At 43.1% G+C, this 14032-nt stretch overlaps 1 protein-coding gene across 1 annotated transcript in view; it reads right to left on the minus strand.

Annotated features, from left to right (window-relative positions):
* Positions 1 to 5377: 5377 nt before the first annotated feature.
* Positions 5378 to 14032, minus strand: part of LOC138287019 (olfactory receptor 5J3-like) — a 48187-nt gene continuing 39532 nt past the window's right edge. The window contains exon 2 of the mRNA XM_069227380.1: positions 5378 to 6335. Coding sequence (XP_069083481.1) covers positions 5378 to 6335 — 958 coding nt within the window. The remainder of the gene's footprint in view (positions 6336 to 14032) is intronic.

A 14032-nucleotide genomic window follows, 5' to 3' on the forward strand; every position in this document is an offset into this window, starting at 1 on the left:
GATTTGGATTTGGAACCACTTGGCAAGTCAGGACTCTCAGCAGAAGAGCCCAGGCACTGGCAGATGAAGTCTTTGATATCCCTGAGAATTCTTAAGAGGAGGCAAGCTCAGTTCGAGTCCTTGGAGAACCTTAGAAAGCAGGATGTAGAAAGTAGAGTCCAGTCCTTTTTTACTCCTGGGGCAGAAGCAGCAGGCCAGCACAGTAAAGCAACAGGCAGAGGGATATTTTCTCGTACAGCATCCAGCTTTTCTACCTGGCAGAATGTCCTCAGTCCACAACTGATCTGAAGTTGTTGTCTCAGAGGCCTGATACTTATACTAATTTCTACCTTTCAAGTAGGGAAATTTCAAAGGAAAGTCTTTGTAGTGCACAAGACCCTGCCCTTTCTGTCCTGGTGCCAGACACACTCCAATGGGTTGGAGACTGCTTTGTGTAAGGACAGGCGCAGTCCTATTCAGGTGCAAATGTCAGCTTCTCCCTCCACTCTAGCCCATCAGGATATGCAAGGCACACCTCAGCTCCCTTTGTGTGACTGACTAGAGTGAATTCACAAACAGGCCAACTGTCACCTAGACATCTAAAAGTGGCATTTTAATACTTACAATTTAAACACCAACTTCACCAACAGATGTATTATTAAATTGTGAGTTCCGAGACTCCAAACTCCATACCTCTATGTGCTCGCATTGGGAAATTTCACTTAAAAGACATTTCAAGGCAATCCCCATGTTAACCTATTGGAGGGATAGGCCTTCCAATAGTGAAAAATGCACTTAGCAGAATTTCACTATCAGGACATGTAAAACACACCAGTACACGTCCTACCTTTTAAATACACCGCACCCTGCCCATGGGGCTGCCTTGGGACTACCTTAGGGGTGACTTACATATAGTAAAAGGGAAGGTTTGGGCCTGGCAAGTGGGAACCCTTGCCAGGCCAAACTGACAATTCCAAACTGCTCACACAGACACTGCAGTGGCTGGTCTGAGACATGTTTACAGGACAGGACTACTCATGTGGGTGGCACAATCAGTGCTGCAGGCCCACTAGTAGCATTTGATTTACAGGCCCTGGGCGACTTTGGTACATTTTACTAGGGACTTATTTGTCCATTTACACAGGATCACAACAGGAGATCAGAAGCCACAAAGACAGGGGAAACCACACCAAGAGCTGACAGGTCTAACAATGTCTGTGAATATATTAATACAGTCAAGGGTGTGGTCTGTCCAAGTCCTAGCTGTGGCTCATCGACTGGGAATGTTGTTTATTGAGATGAAAAACTGGACCAATCAGTGCCCAGCGGTATGGGTGGGTTCAGTAATATGCTGAGTGAAACCAAGGTTTCTGAGGTTTTCTAGAAGGGCCATAGAGTTTCGATCCATGCGGTCTTCTAGGTGACCGAAGTCTCTGAGGAGGATAAATTTACTGACTTTGATGAGGTCTGCAAAGTCAATTATGTCACTACTGAAAATAGAGCACGAGTCGGGTGGTATACAAGGGTTCCACACAGGGAGAAGTTGGCTTTCATGTTCATCTTGAATGTGAGGTGGTATCCTTGGATATGATGGTGATTCCCCCTCTGGGCTTGTGGTGTCAGTCTTGTCTTGTCAGTCTTGTCTAATGATCATCTATGCAGCAGGTATGGTGGTGGCAATGTCTGGTGCCAAGGTTAGGACCCGCCACGATCCATGAGAAAGAGCATGTCTGGAGCGTCGTCCCATATCTCCATGGCATGGGTGAGCATGTGAGTGTTGAGGAGCACGTCAGTGTGGCATGTTGTTTTTGTTGTACTTGGTCTATGTGTGGGAGCAGGGGGATGGTTTGTGAGTATGAGTGATTTGGGTTCTGGGTGCTGGGTGCTGTTGGTGAGGGAGTGGTGGGTGAAGGGTGTGGTAGAGTCCATCAGTTTAAAGTCATATGTTACACAGTTATCACTGTGTGGTTAAAGATAGGGCTGTATTTAAAAGGAAATATATTTTTTGGTTTGTCAATAACTTTGGTGTTGTTTCACGAATCTTCACAACATTTCCCAAAAAAGTTCATCCACCTCAGCTCCATTCAGAAGGTCTTGATGTGACCTGTCGATCAGTGCCTGACAAAAAGGAGGCGATCCAAAATGCTTTTTCCCCATGCATTTTCCTTAGGGATTTTTAAATCACACTACAGCCAAAGCGACTGAGTAGAATAGTACCAAATACGGCAGAAAGCTAGATCTTTACCCAGAAAACATGTTTTTTGTGATTTTGTGTAAATCTACAGTGAATATGCCTACTCTAAACTAATGCCCATCAACAAAGGTTACTTTGTTCTATTCTATACTGCTCAATTGGGTATGTATATATGTGGCATGTGCATGGTATGCATGTGGTATCTTGAAAAAAAGTCTTTGTAAACGATAATTAAAGTGAAGTTAAGAGTTCTTGTGGTGATTCAACAAAATCACTTAAACACATTAGGGACATATTTAACATTGAGTTGTGTCGCAATTGTGCCACGCAAGAGAGCGCAAGGATGACACAACTACTAAGTCAGATTTGTTAAGCCATGCAAAACTACCTTGTGTGGCTCTAGAGTAACACAGCTCAGCACAAAGCAAGATGCAATGCGCCACTTTGTAAATTTGGTGCAGCGATTTTGGCCTCTTTGAGCCCCGTTTGGCGTTAAAAAAAATGATGCTATTGCGGCGCAAGGAAGCGCTAGGGACACTAAAATCTGCCCCTTTTACTTACTTGTTTTCTCATTTCCTTTGCTAGTGACATCGCTTTCAGTTAATCAAGTTAATTACTTGTAACAGCACATCTACTGACTTGAGTAATTTAGTGGTAGTCGATGGAGTGCAGACAATATTGTTTTCATACAATATATCTCACAGAATGATACCCACAGTTAAGGACATTCAATGGATGTATTCACAATCAGACCCTCTTGATCAGGTACATTTAGGCCCTGGTTTATACTTTTTGGTGCAAAACTGCACCAACACAGTATTGCACCAAAGAATTTAGGGGCATATTTATACTCTGTTTGCGCCGAATTTGCGTCGTTTTTTTCGACGCAAATTCAGCGCAAAACTAACGCCATATTTATACTTTGGCGTTAGACGCGTCTAGCGCCAAAGTATGAGGAATTAGCGTCATTTTTTGGCGTGAACCCCTTCCTTGCGTTAATGAGATGCAAGGTAGGCGTTCCCGTCTTAAAAAATGACTCCGACGCATATGCGTCGTATTTATACTCCCGGGCAAAAATCACGCCCGGGAGTGGGCGGGTCAAAAAACCCCGCTTTTGCGCCTCTTTTTAACGCCTGGGTCAGGGCAGGCGTTAAGGGACCTGTGGGCTCAGAATGAGCCCACAGCTGCCCTCCCCTGCCCCCAGGGACCCCCCCTGCCACCCTTGCCCACCCCAGGAGGACCCCCAAGGATGGAGGGACCCACCCCAGGGACATTCAGGTAAGTTGAGGTAAGTAAATATTTTTTTTTTTAAATATTTTTTTTGTGGCATAGGGGGGGCCTGATTTGTGCCCCCCTACATGCCACTATGCCCAGGGGACAGAAGTCCCCTGGGCATGGCCTTTGGGCAAGGGGGCATGACTCCTTTCTTTGCTAAGACAGGAGTCATGTAAATGGCGCCTGGGCGTCGTAAAAAATGGCGCAAATCGGGTTGAGGCGATTTTTTTGCCTCAACCTGACTTGCCCCATTTTAAGACGCCCTAACGCCATTTTCCCCTACGCCGGCGCTGCCTGGTGTACGTGTTTTTTTTTCGCGCACACCAGGCAGCGCCGGTCTGCTAGCGCCGGCTAACGCCATTCAATAAATACGGCGCCAGCATGGCGCTTCAGAATGGCGTTAGCCGGCGCTAAACTTTTTGACGCTAAACTGCGTTAGCGCAGTTTAGCGTCAAAAAGTATAAATACGGGCCTCAGCATCAGCTTTCACCATTTCTGAGCACCAGCTGGACACCATATTTATGGAATGGTGCAAGCCGGTCCAAAAGTTGGCTAGTGTAAAAACAAAGGGGTTAGCTGGGTGGGGCTGGCAGTATGGAAGAAGCAGGTTTTGCATCAAAAAATGACGTTAGGCAGGTTAGAGTAAATAAAAATGACTCTAACCAGCCTAGCATCATTTTCTGATGCAAAACCATCCATAGCACCTGCCTCCTGTCTTAGAAAAGGCAGGAGTCATGCCCACCCAAATCACCAGCACAAGGGACCAGGGTCCCCTGGGCATGGCTATTGAACCCAGTGCCATGTAGGGGAGCCCACTTCAAGGCCCCCAATGGCACTTTAAAAACAAAATACTTACCTGTACTTACCTATACTTACCCAGGATGGGGTCCCCTGTCCTCCGCTGTCCCTCTGGTGTGGGTGAGGGTGTCCCTGGGGTCTGGGAAGGGCTCCTGTGGGCTTATTTCATGGTGTTACAGCCACATTTCCCCTTACAACAGCCCTGACCCTGGTGTTAAATAATGGTGCAAAGCAAGCTTTGCAACATCATGTGACCCCTCTTTCTCCTGTGCGTGATTTTAGCACAGGGGAATAAATATGGTGCTAAGGCCATAGAGTAATTTTTTGCACAGGAACGCCTACTTTGCATCTCATTGACGCAAAGTAGGCTTCCACATCCAAAAAATGACTTTAACTCTATAAATTTGGTGCTAGATGAGTCTAGCGCCAAAGTATAAATATGGAGTTAGATTTGCACCAAATATGTGTCAAAGAACTGACGCAAACTTTGCGCAAAACAAGTACAACTATGCCCCTCAATGTTAATATAAGCATTACGCAGTTTCAGAAATGGCCCAGCAGCATCTGTATCAACTGGAGAACGTAGAGCCGGAAATTGATGGTGATGAGTTAACTGGCCTATCATTCCTGTTTACAAGTGCCATTAGATGCCAGTGATATTTGGACAACAAGCATTTTGTAGTTGGACTATTCAATCGCTAAGAGAAGCAGCAGGCATTTTGACAACATGGTTACTGTACATCAGTCACAGAAATGAAAGCAGAATATTGGAATGAGTAGGAAATTCTATATGGGATAAAGGATTATGTACTTCAACTTGATATGCAATTATGCACAGGATATATATCCCTTCAACTATTTCATTGGTTCTCTGAAAATTCAGTAGGAGCACACCAATCTGCAGAAACGCATGACAGCTGTTCATAATCATTGCTTAGAAGTGGATGGCTGTTCTCACTTATTCAGACCTCACTTAGCCAAAATATGCTACCTGTATAGGAAACAAGAATACTGTGTAATGAAGCATAATTACAAATCAGGTGTAAGGTCTGATGGTATGTTGTGGCAGGTAATTATTACAAGTACCAACAGGACTTTTTGGTCATCTTTAGGAGGTTGTAATGATTCTTATCACCAGCAGGATGTCTGGTACAACAGCTTCCTTAGAGCTTCTTTCACCTCATTGTTCCTCAGGCTGTATATCAGGGGGTTTAGAGCGGGAACTACCACAGTGGGGATGACTGATACCATTTTGTATTGTTCTTCTGAAGAGGCTGAGTTGGGTCTGATCTCCATGAAGAAAGCAGTGCCGTAGAAGAAAAAGACACAGGTAAAGTGGGAGATGCACGTGGATGCGGCACGGTGTCTCCTAGCTGTGGTTGTGATCCGCAGGATGGCAGTGACAATATAGGAATAAGAGACAACAATTACTAGGAGTGAACTTATTACGACAAACGCAGCAAATACAAAGCGTAATGAATCATTAATTGAGATATCATTGCAGGAAAGTTTCAGAAGCACAGGGTAGTCACAAGCATAGTGATTCATGACATTAGGACCACAAAAATATAATCGCTGTAAGCAACTTGCATGAATCAAAGAGTGCAAAAAGCCACCTACATATGATCCTGCAACCAAGCGTACACATAGACGTTGACTCATAGTCAATGTGTAGAGCAATGGGCTACATACCGCTACATAGCGGTCAAATGCCATCACTGCCAGCAGGAAGAATTCAGTACTACCAATGGCGGCAAAAAAGAACATTTGTGTTACGCAACCATAAAAAGAGATTGTTTTCTTTTTGCCAATGAGGTCAAGCAGCATCTTGGGGGCAAAAACAGAGGCAAATGTAAGATCCAAGAATGAAAGCTGGGTGAGAAAGAAGTACATGGGTGTGTGAAGATTAGCGCTGCACCAAACAATGAGTAACAGGCTGATATTACCCAATAGTGTGAAGGTGTAGACTAACAGAAACAGAAGGAAAAATATCACTTGCAGCTCTGGATAGTTAGTGAATCCTAATAGTATAAACTCAGTCACAGTGCTTTGGTTTCCTGCTTTCATGGCTGTGGGTGGTAAAAGTGATCTGAGGAAGAGAAACACAGGAAACACATTATTGAGCTGGGCAAACATAGGTGTTTTAGAATATAAACTTAAAATCAGCTTAGACAATATGAAATGGAAAATGGAATGGAGCCTCTGTGGAACAAGGATCGATGGCCAGAAATTAAGGGCCCAATGTACAAGAACACTCACAAATACATGGATCATTGATACTCTTGCTTGGTAAAGGTACAGAATACCGACAATGTTGAGTTAAGGTCTTTTATATCAACATTAAATACAATAGGGTAGATCACTTACAGACACATACACACACATACATACAAACACTCACATATATATATTATACAAATGCACAGTTAAACTCCCATGTATCTTTGTAGAGAATCATACATAGGCATTCCCCCTCAGTTTCCCTGTGATATGCTTTAAAGAAGCTGCAGTAGACTATGTGTAGCACACACACACCTATATGCCTCCCTCTCAGACACAGACACAAACCCACGCGCACACAAACATGCATACATAGAACCATCTTTCCTGTGGTTGGATGTGACCGTACTTATGTGTATGAGACAAATACCCCTTAGAAAACCAGAATAGAACAAAATGCTGAAATTGTCACAAAAAATATTTTTGAAAAGAGAGTGTGGTTTGGTTGCTGGAACCTTTGAAAACAGTGTTGTTTCTGGTGTTGAAAAGTTTTGTGGTGCTATTCCTCAGAATTGCATTGCTGGGCATTTTAGAGGATTTAGGGAGACAGCAGGAATAATGACAATGGTGAGTCTACCTACACATCTGGCCAAGAGAGACATTGTGCCTAAGCAGAATACCGGCTATGGACTAGTGCACACAATTATGTATCTACCGTGCCCAAGGCTGCCAATGTAAACACACCAAAATATGAAAAAAACGGTGAGACTAGTTTGGGCTGCTTTGTTAACAGGTAGATGTCTGATAAGTCCTTAGATATGAAAGCCCAAATTTATGAAGCATTTGCGTTGCCATCACAAAAGGTAGCCGAAGACAAATCAAGGGCTTCAGTAAGATTTAGTAAGCCAGGCAAAGCCATCTTTTGTGGACCTGCGTGGCTTAATAAATCCAGAACAACACAAGGCAGTGGAAGGTTGCTGTCTGCATTACTCTGCCTTGGGAAGGCGTTCCTTGGGTGGAGTGTAGGTGTTCACATGTATCCACCTATAGATGGGATTTTGGTCTATTCCCAGATTCACTAGACCAGTAAATTTGGGAGTGCTTCAAAATGCTATGACTTCCCAACAGAGGCATAACAAGTATAAATAACTTAATTTCTCTTGTTTATTTCCTCTTTCTATGTGAGCTGCATTCTGCAGCACACACAGAGGAAAATCCCTCGGAGGATAGCTTTTGTGCCTTCCTGCACCAAAACAATCCTGACTGCAATCAATCAAAATATTTGTAAAGCGCGCTACATACCAGTGAGGGTTTCAAGGTGCTTGAGGAGGGTGCGGCTACTGCTCGAGAGCCAGGTCTTGAGGACTCTTCTGAAGGAAAGAAGGTCCTGGGTCTGTCTTAGGTCAGACGGTAGGGTGTTCCAGGTCTTGGCCGTGAGGTACGAGAACGATCTGCCGCCGGAAGATTTGCGCCTGATGCGGGGGATGGAGGCGAGGGCGAGGTTGGCGGAGCGGAGTTGCCGGGTGGGGGTGTAGAAGCTGAGTCTGCTGTTCAGGTATGTTGGTCCAGTGTTGTGGAGTGCCTTGTGTGCGTGGGTGAGGAGCTTGAAGGTGAGCCAGTGAAGGTCTCTTAGGTGGGGGGTGATGTGGCTGTGGCAAGGGATGTTGAGGATGAGTCGGGCAGAAGCGTTTTGGACGCGTTGGAGGTGTTGTTGGAGTTTGGATGGGATACCGGCGTAGAGGACGTTGCCATAGTTGAGTCTACTGCTGACGAGGGCCTGGGTTACTGTTTTTCTTGTTTCTGTTGGGATCCATTTGTAGACTCTGCGGAGCGAGCAGAGGGTGTTGTAGCAGGAGGAGGAGATGGCACTGACCTGCTTTGACATGGAGATGGGATGAGTCGAGGGTGAAGGTGAGGTTTTGTGCGCTGTCGGTATGTGTCGGTGGGGGACCCAGCATGGCCGGCCACCATGAGTTGTCCCAGGTGGAGGGGGTGGGCCAAAGGATGAGGACCTCTGTTTTGTCCGAGTTCAGTTTTAGCCGGCTGTCTCTCATCCAGTCGGCGATGGCTTTTAGTCCCTCGTGGAGGTTGGTTTTGGTGGTGTGTGGGTCCTTGGTGAGGGAAAGGATGAGTTGGGTGTCGTCGGCGTAGGAGATGATGTTGAGGTTGTGCTGATGGGCCACTTGTGCGAGGGGGGCCATGTAGATGTTGAACAGCGTTGGGCTGAGGGATGAGCCCTGGGGTACGCCGCAGATGATGTTGAAGGCCTTGGATTGGAACGGGGGGAGGCAGACTCTTTGAGTTCTGCCATTCGAGGGCCTGGTCTTGGATTCCTGCTGCAAGGAGGCAGGTATTCAGAGTGTGGTGACAGACAGTGTCAAAGGCGGCTGATAGGTCTAGGAGGATGAGGGCTGATGTTGCAAGGGTTGCTGCATTGGCAGTAGGCTGCACTATGTCCACCAGCAGAGAGGAGGAATGCACCATGTATTGGTAAAAATGGTGTATTCCTTCTCTCTCCATTTGGCACAGTGTGATAGTAAATCTGTGCCTAAAATGTTTGTATACATTCACAGGTAACTGCAGTTGGGCTGCTGGAGAAGAAAATGTTGATCTGTCACAGAGTCATGGTGCTGTGAAACGGCCATAGAAATACAATTTGGTCAAAAATGAGAAGGAAAGAGAGCAAGAGAGGGAGTGTGTGTGTATGTGTGTTTTTGTGTGTGAGTGTATGGAAGGGGTGAATGTGTAAGTGTGAATGATTTCTTGGTGACGAGGAGTTTGATTGCTCCCTACTGAATGAGTATATATATTTATATATATAATATATATATATATATATATATATATATATATACACACACATATATATTTATATATAGAGATAGATAGATAGATAGATAGATAGATAGATAGATAGATAGATAGATAGATAGATAGATAGATAGATAGATAGATAGATAGATAGATAGATGCTAACTTACTAGAAAATATCTTAATCTCAGTAGATCTCAGTCAGAAATTCAGAGGTTGACATGAGCAGAACCTACTAAATGTCTCTTAGCCTGGCACAGTGCATATTATGGTACATTTACACCAAATGAGTGAGGAAGCTTTTGGCACAGTAATTACGATTGGTGAAATGAACAGGCTTGTGGAAGCCCAGAGAAGACACTTTTGAACAAAAGACGTAACACAACGGCTTCAAGTCAGATGATCTCAGTTGGGACAAGCCCAGTAAAAGTCTATATAGGTTGCCACTCGATGCTTGCCATGGTGAGACAGGAATCGGGTGAGAGACTACTGACCTTAAATAACAAGACTGACCAGGCCTGTCTCATTTTACCTGAGTGTCCCCACTCCTCCATATAACTCAAGACTTTTATTTTAGATGCCGTGGCTACATGAGGTGGAATCCTCCTTCCTCTTAACCTTCAGTTAAGACATTTTGGAATGGGCTTTCAGGGCAAGAGGGACAACAATGTTCTTGTAAATACTATGGCCCACATTTATACTTTTTTTTGCGCCGCGTTTTCGTCTCTTTTTGGCGCAAAAGCGGCGCTAACTTACAAAACACAATTGTATTTTGTAAGTTAGCTTTTGCGTCAAAGAATGACGCAAACGCAGCGCAAAAAAAGTATAAATATGGGCCTACGTGGCTATATTTATACTTTTTTAGCGCTGCATTTGCGCCGCTTTTTGACGCAAAAACGGCGCAAACTTACGAAATACAATTGCGCCGCTAAAAAAGTATAAATATGGGTCATATATTTGTTTAGAGCTTTAATGTAGTAGCATCATATGTTCCGTCTGTCATAATAGCCGGAAGCACTGTATTCATACAGAGATAGGACACGGATAATAAGACACTTTCAAAGTATGAGTTTGGCAGAAAGTAGTGTTCTGTCCACGTGTGAAGTCCATGGACATTTTTTCTTAGTGTTTAGTGGCAAGTAATGTGACATTATGTTACTGGCATTTGTGTAGCGTACAGTCTGCAATTAGCATGGCCTCATAGATGGCACTCACCTAGTTATCTAGGGCAGAATCTCTCATGTTATATCCCAGCAAGAGGACTGTATTCCACAAAACGTAGCCACATTCCACCCCAAGGCAGCCTATGCCCCTTCTATGTTTAGGTCCTTGACAACGCTCAGCTGAATCTCTTCACGGAGCTCGTCTTTAAATCAATGACCTATACACTCTAGAAATAACCACAAAAAGAAACACCTTTCCCATCCTCAAATCTTGTTTCCCGAACCACTACCTAATCTTCACCTGTTAAGTGAGTTAGGTCTGCTCTCTATGCCTGCCAACAATATGAACACTTAAATATAAGGAAATAACAGTGTTTCTGAGAGATATACTTAGATCTCGAATACAAATAGAAAGCGAAATGTTGTTAAATTTCACAAACAGAAAAGTTTCCAAGAGTCTCTCTGGCCCCTCACCTAGCTACTGGTCTTCCTTGGGAATCTTGGAGGTCATAAGTGTGAGGGTGCAGGCAATCCATTGCTGCCACTGCCTGTACCACCCCATTTCTTTATGTAAGGAGTGCCCAAGCCATCACTTGACGACATAGAGAGTTGACATTGCACCTTCATGCCACACCAAATATAGAGAACACGCATGCATCCTTCTTTGATCTTACCTTGAGGCAGGTTGTGAATGTTATATTGATTGTCCTTTCCTCAGCTTTTCAAAAATGAAAAGTAAACAGACAGGTTCGAGATATACATTTGCGTATTGTTACTTTATGGGCCTCACTCAGTGATAGTTTTGTATGTGGATTAGCAGCTCATAAAGCGAATATTATGCATCTCATTGAAGCAATATATAATTCAAGTGTAATGACCTGGGGACTTCAGATCTCTAAGGATAACCGACACTGAGATGCCAGGAATGTGGCACCACACATGATAGATCTCCGAGTAAGCTCAAGAGACAAGTACATGTGTTATCCCTCATAGGGAGGCTCAGACGGAAATTAACTCTGCTGTATTTGACAAACCAGAAATAGCAATGCACGATTCCATCTCTTACTCAGTATTTTCATATTCTTTTTAATCCAGAAGATACGGTGAAGTTATGTTAAATTAAATTATTGAGAATGCTTTGCAAGCACTCTCTAATATTCAGAGGGGAGGCTATTAGGCATACAGATATGCTGAGCCAACAGGAAGAAGGAGTCTTATTGGGCAGCAAACTTTAATGCACGTAAATCAACAAAATAACTGGCTCATGCTTCATATTGGTATGTTATGGAATATTTCAAATGAAATTGAAATAGAAAGAAAACTGGCTAATGTACAGAATCCACCCAAATCTATAACGATGTTCCATGACACGGATCGTTGCTAAATTAGACCTTAGTTTGTTACTGAAGGCGACCGCCACTTATTGAAAGGCATATGCAAATATTAGGTTAGAATTCCAAAGAAAGTTTAACATGTGCTTTGTACATCTTGTGTGACTCACGCTCAAAAGTTAGACTCATGTAAGGCTAAAGTCAGCCTTGCATCATTAAGGGTTCTATATATTGAGCACCAATGGTCACACATTTTATTTACAATACTTAGAAAATGCATTCACTGTAACATGATATACTATATCTAGACAAGCTGCGATAACTTTAGGGAGAAAGTCTATTTGTGTCTGCACATGAGGTCTGCTCTCCATCTTAAAGGAAGACCAACTAATAACCCATCACAGGACAACACTAAAAGGTGATAGGTAGTCAAACCCTCTTTTGGTCTAATGGCTACCAAGGAAAAAGTACCTAGTTCACATATCTTTCCAAAAATAACCAACCCACTGACTACCCCCTTGTTCCTGTAGCCTACACACTGAAAATGTAATTATGGAGAAACCTCAGCCAAATGACACCATTTTTAGTGCAGTCCATAACATACCCATTCAAGAGATTTGGGGGCTCAGAATCTCAATTCGTTCGTTCGTTAAACTTTATTTCGGCAAAAATTGCCATAAAAGTCAAGACAAGAGATAAATACAACATACATATATACATTTCACAATTAGATATAAAATACAATACATACAGTTGGCAAGAAATATATGGATGTCTCCATGATTAAGCAGTACCGCATATAAAAATATAAATAACAATTTATAAATTAATTAAAAGCCAGAACTAAAAAATTAATTAACTTGGATCGAAGAAACAGTGCATCATATAACTATACCAAGGACGGGAAAAAGCGGGCCACCTAACAAAATATTACAGTTTGTGACCAAGTCGTTTCCTGATAAGGTACACATTAAATAAAAATCTACTCGTGCCAAACACCACTAATTGTGAAGTATTAGACTGAAATATGCGCTCTGCTTCTTTGTAGGATCTAAGCCCCACATATTTACAAACGGGTTTGATCCAACAATCCCTTGGTTTCTTGTATACTGGGCAAAAGAAGAGTAGATGAACAACATCTTCTTTAGCCCCTAAAGTACAGAGAGTGCACAATTCACAACCTTTTACCCCTCCCCAATTGCATGTGTATGCATTAGTCTGTAGGACCCCATACCTAAACTGTAAGTATAGTGTTTTTGCCAGTGGAGGACCGATCTCATCCAAAAATTGTTCGAAGTTAGGTGTATCTTTTATGTTAAAAAAATTCAAAGTCAAAATACCAATCGATGAACTATGCAATAGCTCTCCGTTGACATAAGACCAAAAGGTGTCCTTTACATATTTCCTGGTACTTGTTGTCATATTCTGAGGAACTTCCCATAGGTGTGATAAACCTAATCTCTCATACCACTTAGATACATATTTTAACCAAGGGGTATTCATATGACCATCTATCTGAGTTAATTCAGTCAGTCCACTCTTGTAATCACTCAACTCCGGGGTTACCCATAACCTAACCCAATACAGTAGTGGTCTTAATAATGCTTGATAGTCTGCTCTTTTAAGGTTAATATCAAGGAAAACAGGGACTAGAGGAGTTCTTGTCGGTATTTTAAGTAGCCTTCGTACAAAGTGGTTTTCCGTTTTTCCAAAATTATTGTTACAATAGTAGCCCCAGAGTTCAGCACCATAAAGGGCGGCCGATTGGGCCTTCGATTTATATACTTCAAGTGCCGGTGAAATTGCTTTAGAATAACTAGCACCGTGTACTTTTAAAATAGGCATCGAGTTTTGTTTAAGGGATAAGATGCTTTTATCCATCTGTCCTTTCCAGGACAGGTTACTATCCAGCATTAACCCCAAATAATTAAAGCTCCCTACCTGTTCCAGTTTTTGATTCTCCAAGGATAGATTATTCCTGAGGGATTTCTTGGGGTTTATGGACATATACTTAATTTTGGTAGGATTTATTTCTAGCCCCTTCCCCACACAATACTTCTGGAAAGAATCCACCAAATTTTGCAAACCTCTCGGAGTTTGAGAAATAAGGATGGTATCATCGGCAAATAATAATGCCGTAACCGGCTCACCACCTAGCTTCGGGGAGTCATGTACACAATTCCTTAAATAGCTCGGAATATCATTAACATATAATGAGAAGAGTGTAGGTGCTAACACGCAACCTTGGCGCACACCACGAT

Source organism: Pleurodeles waltl, chromosome 4_1 (assembly GCF_031143425.1).
Source record: "Pleurodeles waltl isolate 20211129_DDA chromosome 4_1, aPleWal1.hap1.20221129, whole genome shotgun sequence".
NCBI classification, from domain to species: Eukaryota; Metazoa; Chordata; class Amphibia; order Caudata; family Salamandridae; genus Pleurodeles; species Pleurodeles waltl.